At 31.4% G+C, this 14436-nt stretch overlaps 1 protein-coding gene across 1 annotated transcript; it reads right to left on the minus strand.

Moving 5' to 3' along the window:
* Window positions 1-685: 685 nt before the first annotated feature.
* Window positions 686-1646, minus strand: LOC145634525 (auxin-binding protein ABP19a-like). Its single transcript, XM_081685947.1, has one exon. It carries the CDS (start codon window positions 1511-1513, stop codon window positions 881-883), a length of 633 nt encoding a protein of 210 aa, XP_081542073.1. The 5' UTR covers window positions 1514-1646; the 3' UTR covers window positions 686-880.
* Window positions 1647-14436: the final 12790 nt, after the last annotated feature.

Consider the following 14436-nt stretch of genomic DNA (forward strand, 5'->3'; position numbering starts at 1 on the left):
GCTTGACCTTTGTATTGTTATTACTCACATATATTTATACACAATACAAATCGGAAACATAATTTGCTTAAAACTCCTAACAAGATAAACTTAACATAAATACAATATTAATAATTAACAAATATAACCAAACCGACTCTAATAGATGGAGTATACAACATGTTTATTTTTACTTGTACATGCAAATAAATGTACTATTCCAAATAAGGGTAGAAACAAGGTAAAAATTTGTATACATCACTTTTAAAATTGAAATTATAGATGCAGTATTACTTTATATTAATAAATTAATTAAGAATCATTTAAATTGCATAATAATCTTGATTTTCTTAATATTATTAGAAGCTTATTTCTTATTATTATGTGAGTAATAAATATTAGAAATAGGCTTTTAATAAAGGAATGGAGGGAATATTAAAGTTAAATCTAGCTTCCCTAACAACAACAACAACATATAAAGTATAAACCAATTCTTTTAACTCATAACTTTATATGCTAGTATATATCACTTTCAAATCTACTCTATAAATGCTAGTATACAACAAGGAAAAAAATTAGTGGAGTATACAACATATATACTTTTACCTGTAAACGCAAATAAATGTACTGTTCCAATTAAGGTAGAATAAACAAGGAAAAAAAACTACCGCGCACCCTATTCCAAAGTGTCGGTTGATCAAAATGGGAAAAGAAAAAACAGTATTATAGATCATAGTTTGTTGAATGCTAAACATGGAATCATTAAACCGACGCCTATGGCCAATAAGGCAATAATACAACAATGAATACACATAATTCCACGTACATTTTTACATGATTGACAATATATATAACTTATACGGGAACATATTTATGTACACAACACATCAATAGAGAACATTCAATTAGTGCCGCCAAAGATGCTCTTCAACTTCTTTGCTTGTGTAGCATCAAGTAAAGTAATCTTCTCAATCACGTCCGTAGGTAAGTCATTGGCAAATAGAGAAGTGGTAGTAGTTTGAAAATTAGGGCTTGCACTGTTCAGGCTAACAAAGGCAAGAGCGGGAGTTTTACCAACATTAATTTGAAAGTGAAGTAATGATTGAGGGAAGATCATAATATCTCCCTTGGTTAATGTTTTATAATATACTTGATCGTTTGAATCTATAAAACCCGCAAGTATCTCTCCTTCAATCACAAGGATAAGTTCTGATACCCTGTGTGAGTGGATCGGGACAACACCACCCACACCAATGTCTAGCCGCGACATGGAAAGGCCTAACCCATTTAAAGCGGGAAAAGTCAAATCGATTGCAAATGTCACAGCTACACCAAAGATGTTTGATGTGTTGCCCGCAACACCCAAACCAGAGAAAACAAAGTCATCTGCTGTTAAGTTTATCGGATTCCTACAAGGGAAACCGACTGGCGTACCTGGAAAATTAAAGTCTGCAACACAAAAATCAACAACACTAGTAGCAGACGATAGAGAAACAAAGAGAGAAATGTATAGGACAAATTTGAGAATCTCCATGTTTGAAGTATATAAAAAGGTAGGTTATTGGATTAACAATAGATGGATAGTGTTTTGTTTCTGAATTTTTTTCTCTTGGTTTTAGTAGTGTTGCCTTAAACTATAAAAATTAATGCTCTATAAATAGATCTAGTACGTGAAATTTGGTGGAACTTTTCAATTGAAGGGTTTTTTTTATTTATATGGTAATTCAATGTGATATGAGCTACTGTCACGGCTTACGTGGATTTCCGTCGTCGGGTTAATGTTCAACAGAGATGAAAAATGAATGTATTTTAGGAAATTAGTCACCACAATTCATCTAAATGATCATGCATAAACAAAGTTATTTAATATTAATTTAAAATTTTTAAAAAGAGAAAAATTTATTTACAAGATATAACTTCTTAATGATTGGATGAAAGTTTCAGTTATTCAAAGTTTGAACGATCTTTACAAAGATCTGGTATTGGTCATGCCGTCCTCCATATATAACGCAAATGAAGTTCTTGAAAATAATTAGTAATGAAAAAATACAGCTAGAAAATTAGACTAAGTTAATTGCAATAAAAAAAAATAAATAAAAAATAAAAAAAAAAAAAGTTGATTTGATCAATTAAAGGAAATTGTCAAGATTGATACTGATGTTATAAAAATTACATTTAACCGGATTTCTTTCATATATACTATTATTTTTTTAGATAAGGAGAAAGTGTTTTATCAAACTAGAATCTATCGCAAGTCAATTTAACCTAGTGTTAAACGAAACAATAACAAAAAAAGAAAGAGAAGGTATTGCGTGCGTATGGACGCACGAATTGTTTGGTGCGGGGGGATTGGCTGATATATCTTACTTGTTGGCTTATATGTTTCATGTGTTGGTTGATATGTTTCATTTGTTGGCTGATATGGTTTTTTGTGTTGGCTAATATGTTCTTTTTGTTGGCTGATATCAAACATAATTTGGCTTATATGTTTTTGTAGTTGGCTGATATATTTATTTTGTTGGCTAATATGTATATTTTAATTGTTGGCTTACATGTTGCTTTAATTTTGTTTGTTGATTTCGTCCATTTGTTGGCTGATATGTTTCGTCTCTTGGTTGTAACCCTAATGTTGACTGATATCAGAGATCAATTAACTGATATGTTCATTTTAATGGCTGATATACATCCTTTACTAGCTAATATAATTTATACGTATATTTTATTTCATTCTCTCTCCTCTTTCCCCCCTATTCCTCTCTTTCTTTGTATCTCTTTCAAATGAATAAGCCAATAACCAAATATATCATCCAACAACCAAAAATTTCAAAATCAAACTTGCGTGCTCCCTCACTCTCCACCACCACCACCTGTGCCACCTTCCTGACCCAATTCACCAACCCAACAATAACAACAACTTGCAACAACAATAACCGTACATTCTCGACACAATTCACCAACCCAACAATAACAACAACCTACAACAACAACAACCACCTAAAAACCAACAAATCAACCCACATTGTCACAACCTCCACTACAAAACAGCCGCAATTACCCAGCCACGCACCGCAAGACCGCAATCAACTAACCACCACATGCAAATACCCTACCACCGCAATTATCCTAGCCACCGCAAATACCCAGTTGTCGTAATTAACCGCCACCGCAATTACCCACTCACCACAATTAACCGACCCATCACTACTACAAAATTGGCCAAAGAGACCCGTCCAAATTAGCCAAAGAGACTGCCTTAGAGGCGGTCTCTTTGGTTAAGAGACTGCTTCTATAGAGGCGGTCTAAAGTTTCAAAACTTGAGACCTGTTATCTTAGAAAAACAGTCTCTTTGGATGGTTGAAATATTAAAATTATAGAAGCATAAGAGACCTTTTTTGTCAGAAAAGCGGTCTCTTGTTTTAAAAATTAAGACCCGTGAACTTACAAAAGTAGTCTCTTTTGTGAGTTAAAGAGAGACCACTTAGGTTAGATAGGCGGTCTCTTGCTACATTCTATTTAAAAAAAAAATTACAAAAACAAATATACGATTTCAATTAATTTCATTCAAAAAATAAATACATAATACATATGAAGTATAACATTTACATATTAGATAATTTATAGTATGTACTTCGTATTAGATAATTTATCTAGGTACTATAATCTATTTATCTGTAATCATATAAAAAAAAAGTTAACACTAAAAATGAACTATCACCAACTTGTTTCATTGGAGTGTTTCATCTTCAGCATCCTTTATCATCCCTTGTCAACTTCATATCATCATCTCCATTAAACATTAGCTCATAGATAACCTATAATAAGACCGAACAATAATAAGGTAAGATTTACATCAAACACAAGCAATAAAAAAAATTAAAGATTTAATTACCGTTAATAGAATTTTACAGAGTTAAAAAAAAATTCAAAGTCATAATACAATGTACTAATAAATAATGAAATTAAAAAGCAAAAATAGAAAAAAAAATAAATAAACCAAAAAAAAAAAATACCAGTAAGAAATTACCAGTTTGTATAATCACAAACAATTTCAAAATTTACAATCGAAATAAAATGTTAAAAAAATAACCAAAAAAAAGAAACAAAACTGCGATAAGATCTAAAAAAAAATCAGAAAATTAAAATGAAAACTATTTCTTGAAATCGGAATAAAAACGCAAAAATAAAAATTGAAAAATTAAAATCGAAAACGAAGATTATAAAATCTAAAAACGAAAATGAAAAAAAAAATCTAAAGAATTATTTTAAAGTTATCAAAATTGAAAACAAAAATCATAAAAGAAATTAGATTTCCGTTTTCCTTACTTGTTTCAACCAATTTGGATCTTCCTTCGTCCAGAATCTCAAGTCCACATGATGGGCACCTAATTTTAGTTTTAAAAATGCAAAAAAATTAAAATGATTAAATATAACTCGTATGTATCTCTAATCTAGATGAATAGATCTTAATCAAAAGTTTTTGAAAACGATATTAGAAGAACATAATATGAAGAAGAAAAAAAATTAGCAAAAAATTAATCAGATCTCTAAGATAAAATAGCTAAGACCTAAAAAACATACCAGAAATTTAACAGAATATGTTATAAATGACTGTTAAACCCAAAATTAAAACATCTCCTATGAATGCATGCTCAAATGGAGATGTTGAAAACTTGAAACCCACAAATAGCTTCAAAGGAGAAGAGAAAAGGCTTACAACTGCTTCATTGGAGAACTAAGAGGACACTTCTACAATCGCAACCTCTCCTTAGATTTTTTAGATTGTGAGAGTAGATGGGAAATGGAGAACAATGAAAAGGAAAAATCTGGAGGAGAAAGTGAGGAGGTATGGTAGGTGAAGGGGGCAAATGAGAAGAGAGAGAAAGTGAAGAGGCGGGGAGTTAAAGAGTTAGGGTTTTGATGGTTTAGGAAAGAATGTAGAGAGACTTGTTAACTAACCAAACATGTATTAAATCCGCGAGAGACCTGTTATCTACACCATCGGTCTCAAGTTGTTTTTATCATTAAAAAAAATATTAAAAGAAAATCACAGAGACCCGTTATCTTAAATAACCGGTCTCTTGAGTTTTTTTACCACGTAAAGAAATTAAATGGGAGACACGTTATCAATGATAAATGGTCTCTTGGACCAAAGAGACCTGTTATGTAGATAACAGGTCTTTTATGTTAGGTCTCTTTGGCCAATTTTGTAGTAGTGCATCGCAATTAATCCAGGCCAGCCATCGCAATTTACCACCAATTCGAGCAACTTATGCGTATGGGATCTCAATTCAACCACGAGGAGATAGAAGAAAATGAGTAACTGATGTCGCAATTCGAGCAATTAAAACATCACCGATTCCGAACCATTTGTATGAGATCTCGTGGAAGAGTAGCAGAGCAGGGGAGTGAGAAAGTCCAGTAAAAGAAGAAAAGGGGGATTTTTGTAGATGAAGAAATGGTCTGCCCCACGAATTGTTGGGTGCGGACGTCCGCACCCAATAGTTTTTAAAAAAGAAAAAGAAAAAAACTAACTTAAACTTCACTCACATCATCACGTGTAAAAACTAATTAATAGATAACCCGGGCAAATTTGGCCATGTGCTTAATAGTTTGTATAGATAAAAAATTCATGTGGAAATCTAAATATCAAATTGACTTGGAATTACAGGATTTCAGATAATGCTGATATGGATTGTGTTTTCCGATCAGATTCAGTTGGTAATGACAAGATACCACAGAGCGCTGATATGGAATGTTCGTGGTTTCCAATCAGGTTTAGTTGGTCATGACAGCATTTCAGAAAGTGCTGATATGGAATGTGATTTTAAATCAGATTCAGCTAGTAATGACAGGTTGTAAGTCTTTGCCACCTTTTCGTCAGGAAGCTGAAGTCCCTCGTATGCATGAGTTTGTTTCTTGAGATGGTTTAAATTCCTCTCTTCGGCTTTCTTCCTCACATTTGCAACAGGTTAAGCAAGGCAATGTCATTCATTTCTACCATTCTAAGTCCATGTCGTTAATGTCTATTTGAATTTGTCCGAGTAAAACTTCTATCCAAATAGAGGTCCCCCAAGATGTAACTTCTAGGGAAGTAGAGACCTCTAATTCTACTTCAGTTAAGTTTTAAGTGGATTGGAGCAACAGGCAGTGCCTACTTCAGAGTTCCTGTCAGCTTCTACTTTGTAGTCCACGTATGCTCCGGTTTTGCAATCGTTGTCGGAGAAGGTTACTGTCTCTCTAATGATGTGAAGTTTGGTGTAGCAATGACCTCTACCTTTACTTCACTACAGGTATCTTCATGATGAGGATTCGCAGACGGTGCCCATAACAGAGTCTCAACCGATTCCCATTTTACAGCAGTCATTAGGTGCTCCTGTGGCGCAAAAACAATTCGGAGTGCATGACCGCCCTTTCTGAGGTTGATAGTTCTATAGAAGGGATAAATTTACAAGAATTTGAGGGAAAAGTTTGTGTTTCCAGTTTTCAGTTCGCCACTTTGGATTCCAGTGCCAAGCCTTCAGGTCAATCGTTTCGCCGTCACAGGTCCATTGTTCATCCTCGGTTTAGGAAAAATGAGTTGTGTGGAGGACCGGCCTAGATCAACTGCAGATTGCCAGGTGGTTCGTGTGGGTACAAAGCGTGTTCGTGGGTCTAGTGTGGACTTCAAGTACTCTAACTTGGCTCGAATAAAGTTTGCTCACAAGTGTCTCTTTGGTGTACTGTTTTTGCATAGTGTTTATTGGTTGTCTTTGTTTTCTGTTTTTCTTTATTAGTACTTTTTGTCAAAAAAAAAAAAAAAAAAAAAAAAAAAAAAAAAAAAAAAATGACTTGGAATACATGGTTACAAGCCTATTACAGTCTCTGAGAGTCTAACATTGGCCATATTGGGATTAACTTCAATTCTTCATAAGGTGATTTTTTTTTTCTTTTGATACTGTTTTTAATGTAAGACAACTTACATATAGAATATAAGTGATTTTTCAACCAATTGCATGTTTGAGGTGTGTAAAGCAAAATAAGGTTTGACCAAGTAAAAAGATTTGCATTTCATAATCATGAGGGTTTGGATCGGACAGGCCCAACATAAGGATAATGGACATAATCAAAATATGTTAAGAGCATCATAAAACGGAATAACGACAAATCACAAAAGGTTCATATGACAATTATTCCAATGCAAAGCACTAAGATGAAGAAGCTAAGGCATGTCTTCAAGGAGATTTTCAAAGAGAGTATCATCCGATGTTATACCCTCTAAGTCCGGAATTGGACCCGGAATCATGATTTGAGTTTCCCAGGGATGAGGATTTGATTGCTCAGTTTCAACTTCCACAATCTCAACTTCACTTGGTTCCTCATCTTTTGCTACGTACTTGGAAATCAATTTTGTATTCTTAACCATGTTCCTTTTGGACCTCTTTCTCCTTGGGACCAGACCTTGAGGGAATAAGTCATTGACATTTCCATCATTTTTGGCTGGAGATCTTTTTACAAGTCTTTCATATTTGCGAGTAATTTTGTTAACCATCATGATGCTCTGTTGTAATAATTTCAACAAACGTACAAAAAAAAAAAAAAACAAAGAAATTACATGAGTTGATAGACTCAAGAAGTCTACGCCGCCACAAATCTAATAAGTATTAGATAAAGATTTTGTAAACTTAAAATCGAATCGCAACAAATAAATACTGCAAACGTGTGTAATACATTATTCAAGGTAAGTCATTACCAACAACACGTGACCATATCGATTTGTGCTACTTTTATTAATGCAAATGAATTGGAACAAAAATGTATGTATATGAAAACTGTGGAGACTGAAAAACTATATAAAAATTCTAACATATATTGTAAAAAATGAATCAAAATTAAGCAAGATAGTATGTGGTATATTTTTTTAAAAAAATCTAAATCTGATAAGATAGACGTACATTAGGATATGTTTTTCATTAGGATAAAATACATAGGACCAAATCATTTTAGGAACAAAATCAATGTAGAAAAAAAAAATGGGTCAAATACGTAGCACTAAACCAAACTTGAGTATATATCTCCGAATTAACCTAAATCAAGGCAAAATCCGACTTGATATTAACCATGATATACCTATCAAGATGACCCAATACGATAAACAAAAATTCACAATTCACAGCTTAAACACTTCTACATAAATTGAAGTCCATCATAAAAAAATGTATGCTGATTTTTTTATACATTAATACATACAATCCACAAATATACATTTGTAAATTGTAATCCTTAAATAGTTCATATTCTAAATTTTTAGAACACTAATTAATTATTAGATTAAATAATTGTATTTTACCATCCTTCAAAACGTCCTATTTTTATTTAACCATCCATTTTATCGTTTATTATATTTAACCACCCTCAAAAGTTAGATTTCACCACCTCTTTTTAGTTTATCTATCAACCAAGCCTTTTTACATTGACAAGCTAATAGAATTCAATCGATAAACTGATTTTTTTATTATTTTTTTATTTAAAAGAAAATCATGTTTTTTATGAGTGCTTTGTACAACACTTATCTATAAATTGTTTACCCTTTAATTTGTATGGTTAAAAATGCAATCAGATTGGTTTTAATTTTTCTTTAACAGTAGCACAAAACATTAAAATAAAAGCACAAATGTTGTTATAGAAGGACATTGATTGTACATTATAGCGCAAAGACAACATAAAAAAACTAATAAAAGCATAAATAAATACACATAATTATAAAATCATATAATTTTTTGAAAGCATCATACATAGTTCTTGTACCCGGTTACATGTAGATCTACATATAATCAGGTATAGCTTTTATCAATTGTTAAAAACATATATTTATACAAATTCAAACGATCTCAAATGAATTAATTTTATCTTATAAATGTATGTATATGAATTACAAATGATGATCAAAAGTAAAGTTGGTGAATTCTGAGTAAAGAACTAAAAAAAAAGAACAAAGGTGCTATTTGTAAAAAAGAAACGCCATATATATAATTCTTTGAATAAATTAGATGGCACTTACTTTAAAATAATCTCCTTTGACTTCTCTTCAAACCTGTGAAATAAAAGTATCAAAACTAAGGTCATATAAACTTTGTACTTAATTGAGGAGAGAGAAATGATAGACAGCAAATATTTGACTATGATATGAGTCACAACATTAATTAGTAAACGGTACGTACCTTTAATTAATTAATCATTCCTCTCTATTCTTCCCTACCTAGCTCTAATATTAATGAAAAAACATCTAGATGTAAATAATTTATTTTGGACTCAAGAAATTGGATTTGTAATATTTGCTATTTTTAATTGATTCTCTCTTATTCTAATTCAATTCCTTTGCAACATTATTTATTAACTCCACTTGCTTCTTCTTCAAAAAAAAAAAAAAAAAAAAAAAACACTTGCCTATCAACTCTACTTTGGACTCATTTTGAGGCAATAAAACGATGCCTCAATTGTTACGTGGCATGTATCTAACGGTCCAAATAAGATATGACTTGACAATTATTTGGTATAGCGAATCAAGACTTTAAATGTATGAAAATAAAGGAAATAATCTTCATTGTATTAATAGCAAATTTCTAATTTCCTTTTGTTTTGTATTTAATTCTTTAAAATATAATAAATGTTATCTAATATATTTAATGTAATCATTTTTTTTAAAAGAATTCAATGTACTCCCTCCGTCCCAAAAAGAACGACCCATTTGGGTTGATTACGCGGGTATTAAGGAAGTTAAGTAAAAAGAAGTAAAAGTATATTGGAAAGATAAATTTACATGGAGTTTGTAAAAAAATAGAGAGAGAAAGTAATAAAGTAACATGGAAAATCAAATTTTTATATGGGGAAGCTAATTTTGCACAAATATTGTTGCAAATTGGTGGTGTTTTAATGCAAATGGATCATTCTTTTTGGGACAAAATTTTAGCCAAATGGGTCATTCTTTTTGGGACGGAGGGAGTAATAAATATTCTGTAAAAGTTATATCAGCTTACACTGATTTTTGGACAGATTCAACCTTGTTCTTTTTTATTCAATGGATCCGAGTTGAACGGAAATGAATAAAATTTAATAATAGTAGTAATAATAATATTAATATTGAAAATGTTACACATAGCCCTCTGGGCTATTTATATGCATTAAGTATAGAAAATCGTGACAAAAACACACTAATTACACTGGTTTACACGTGTTTTTGTCATGAATTTCTAATTTTATACAATTTTTAATACTGTATTTAATGCTTATATGTAGTCTTAAGAGTTATGTATAGCATTACCCATTTTAGTATTATTGCCAAAAACACAATTCTGTAATTAAATCCTGATTTCTCCTAAATTCATTACCCTAATCAGCCTAAAGTCTTTTGTCAAAATGAAATTAATTTACTGAAATTAAATTTCTTTTGTTGAACTTTGCTATTTATATTAATCTTAAATTATTTTTAACTAATTAGTAAAACATATATTTATTGATTAATGTTGCATTTACTCTTTGAGTTTACTAATTTTTATTGAAATAAAATTATTTTTACTTAAATGAAAATATTGTTATCTAAACTAAATAATTTTTACTGAATTATTGTATATAGTGATGAGAATAGAACCTAAGTAAAGCCACATTTTTTTTTATAGAACCCACCGTCCACTTATTTTTTTTAAAGTCACTTTTATTGTAAAGATTAGAGAATAAAAAAAAAACTCCTACAAGGCTTTGTTCACTTCACCTTAACTAATTAATATAGAGGAAAAAATTAATTTAAGTTCTTCTTTGATAATTTTAGGTCAGTAAAAATATGGTCATCTTTACTTCACCTTTATTTTTGCTAAACTGAAATTATTTTTTTTTATTGAACTAATATAAATTACTTTTGGCAAGTTTAAATTATTTCTATTGAACTGGAATCATATATACTTTTAAAAAATTATTTTTACTAATTCTCTATTCCCTCCTTTTTTTTTTCTTAAGTGAAATGTTTCTCCTATACATGTATGCATACAATACAAAATGTCGACCAATAATATCTTTGTTTAGCAATAAGTAAAAATTATTACAATTGAATATTAATAAACCGTTCATTGAGATGATTCCAACAAATGCCCACACTCCACAAGACTATATTTAATTTCTTATATATTAATCATTAACATTAGTTAAAGTGGATTAGGTGAATAATGCTAAATAACAAAATATTTCACTTACAAAATGGAGGGAGTATTATATTTGTTTTTTGTCATTACTGATTTTTTTTACTGCATTTATATTATTTTTACTGAATATTATTTAAATAACCTAAAGAGAACTGACTTAAGAGAATTACGGTAAAATTAATCCAAATTTTCCATGCCGCTTTCATTGCAAATTCATCACATTTTCCCCTACCTTATAAAAAGTTTAAGAAACCTCTTTTGAATAGTTTATAGATATCTATATCCCTAAAAATGTTCTTTTACATATTTGCCCCCATTGAATTCCCTAAATTGATTTATTATTGTGTTTGTTTCAATATTTAAAGCATCTTTAGTCTCTCCATTTTTTATTTTTTTTTTATTTGGAATACAAACTCTATTAAATTCAATGTGTTCCAAATGAATTTTAATATATATAGAGTACAAAAAATTATGGAGTATATAATTTTATTATGACTTGTTTAATTTATTTAATTTGTCTCAATAAGTACATAAAATTTATAGAGTATATAATCATGTGATAAACATGTTTAATTTATTCAATTCATCTCAATAATTTATTAAAACTTTATTATTAGACGTTTATATATCTAGAACTCGATATTTTTTACCGTTCCCTTGCTAAAGTAAAATAGATTTTCTAAAGCTTCGAACATTGCACAGCTACACACATCTATCACTTATATGCAAGCAGATATAATAAAATAGCATGCAAATATGCATAAGGCATGAAGGCCACCAATAAGAATTCTTTTCAAAAGGCTGGCCATACCCCGCGCGCGTAGTAATCTCTTGTTTATGAAAAGGTTTGTGTTATTAGTTAACAAGATATCCAACATTCTCTCCAAATGTAAGTTGGTTTTGGTGTTATTTTGAGTAGGGTTGTCAAAAGCTCACACGACATGAATCCAACATGAAATAAGCGGGTTTGGGTCAATAATTCTCGACTCTTTTACATAATTGGGTCGACAGGAACACGACACAAAATTAAACGGGTTGGGTTTGGGTTGAAGTTTTTAACCCGAAATCGACATGCATGCATAACCCGATTATATAAATGGGTTGAACGACAACTCGTCAACCTGAACCCGACACGCTAAATTTATTACTCCCTCCGTTTCATAATGTTAGTCCCATATGGAATCAATCACATAAAATAAGAAAATAAATATATTTGGAATCTAACATTAAAGTATAACAAATTTCATAATTAGTTTACCTTATTAACTTTTTTTTTTATTTTTTATTAGGAAAGCACAAGTCATAATTGCATAATTTAAAGTAAAAATTTCCTTACTTAGAGTCATGTCATCAATCCACAATCAATTAATTCCAAAAAAAATCAAGTCATAAATGAAATATATTCAATATGGGTAGAACTTTTTGAAACGCCCAAAATAGTATATGGGACTAACATTATGAAACGGAGGGAGTAATTAAGTCGTAAAAAAAAACTGAGTTTTTTTTTTTTTTTTTTTTTGAACTTATAATTTTGTAAATTACCTTGACACCATTTATACATTTTTATAATTTTTTGGCAGATAAATTGGCAAAATAATTATGATATTCATCTTTTGTAAATTAATTTTTACTTGGTGGTTAATTTGAGACAATTTTTATGTATGGTTGTATTGTTAAAACTACTAGCTTTAACCTTTGTGGTATCTTTGACTAAACCTATAAACTTTAACCTGTTGTAGTATATTTAATGAATTAATGATGTCTGTCTTTTCTATATTTGGATTGAATATTAATTAATTCATTACATACTATGTGGGTAAAAGGTTACCCGATTAACCCGTTTGATAAGCGGGTTAAGTTTGGGTCAAGGGTTTTCAACCCGTTTAATAAGCGGGTTAGGTTTGGGTCAAGTGTTTTCAACCCGTTGAACATCGACACAAATACGAACCCTACACGACACGACCCTTTTGACAACCCTAATTTTGAGTTTTTATATCATTTTTTAAATTTTATTTGGACCTCTAGCTATCATGGAGTAGTATATATCTTTCAATGCTCATTCCTAACATTTGCATCAAGTACTTAAAGAGTTTATTTGAGATATTACATCAAGTCCTCTCATCACAATGAGACCTTGAACTTAACATCATGAAACCTAGAATTTCAGATATGGAGGAGATGTTAAGAATTTAAGATGCGGATCTCATCACAAGCTTCTAGAATATTATGCCATTTTAAGCATAGCTTAACCGATAGCCCTCCTTCGCCTCCCACAAACTTTGTAAGGGAAATTATAGCCTTAAGAACCCTCGCCTCTTACTGATGCATGGCTTCGAAATTATAGGAGACTTGGCATTAAAAGGGTATTGTGATTGGGCAGTAGTCACCTTTGTTGGAAATAAAGAAAGGGAATTCAAAGGTCAGATATGGGCGCCCGATCGGGTGGGCATCGCCCGACTGTCGTAAAATTCTAGAGTTCCGCCACCCGACCGGGCAAGCTCTGCCTGACCGGGCGATCCCCGCCCGACCGGGCGCAAGAAGACGTTTGGAGAAAGGGAGTGTCCGCCAGATCGGGCGAGCTTTGCCTGACCGGGCGCGAGAGCAACCCTTAGTTTTAATTTTCCTTACTAAATTACACTAGAGTATATCTATAAAGAATATATATGGGGATATACCGATAACTGGTACAGTGCCGTTATCTATTCAATCACAGTCTAAATGGGTTTGGGTTTATAATCATAAAACTCATATCGGAGATATCACATAACGACATAGATATCGACACCTCTTAAGACTCATCACGTGGCATTGATTGATCAACACTTGGCATAAAGTGGTTTGCATAGCATGCAACCACCTGGTAGTGTAAATCATTATAAATCGGTAAGGATATCCAAATTAAAAGGTAGCATTTATTACTCTCTCTATCTCTTTCTTCTTTTCTCTCTCTTCATATCATTTCTTCTTTCTCTTAAACACTTTCTAACTGTATCATCGGAGTGGTTATCTCTGGATTCACCCGGGGTTAGCTATTCCCGATTTCTTGTGTAGGTAGTTAATTGGACGATAGGGTTGTCACAAATCTCGAGTGCTGGTTGTTGGATCCCAACAGGAACATACGGAGGCCCCGTTCTTTAGAGCTGCTTTGCTCTGCTCAGCTCTGCTGAAATCTGCTTTGCTCTGCTCTGCTTTGCTGAAATCTGCTCTGCTCTGCTTCAATCTGCTCTGCTCTGCCCTGCTCTGCTCTACTTAAAATTAATACTTAATATTAAATTATTATAATAATAAT

The sequence above is a fragment of the Chenopodium album genome, chromosome 6 (assembly GCF_948465745.1).
Source record: "Chenopodium album chromosome 6, dcCheAlbu1.1, whole genome shotgun sequence".
Lineage (NCBI taxonomy): Eukaryota > Viridiplantae > Streptophyta > Magnoliopsida > Caryophyllales > Amaranthaceae > Chenopodium > Chenopodium album.

Coding starts and splice junctions, on each gene's coding strand:
- LOC145634525 (XM_081685947.1), bottom strand. CDS start 1,513: ATGGAGATTCTCAAATTTGTCCTATACATTTCTCTCTTTGTTTCTCTA.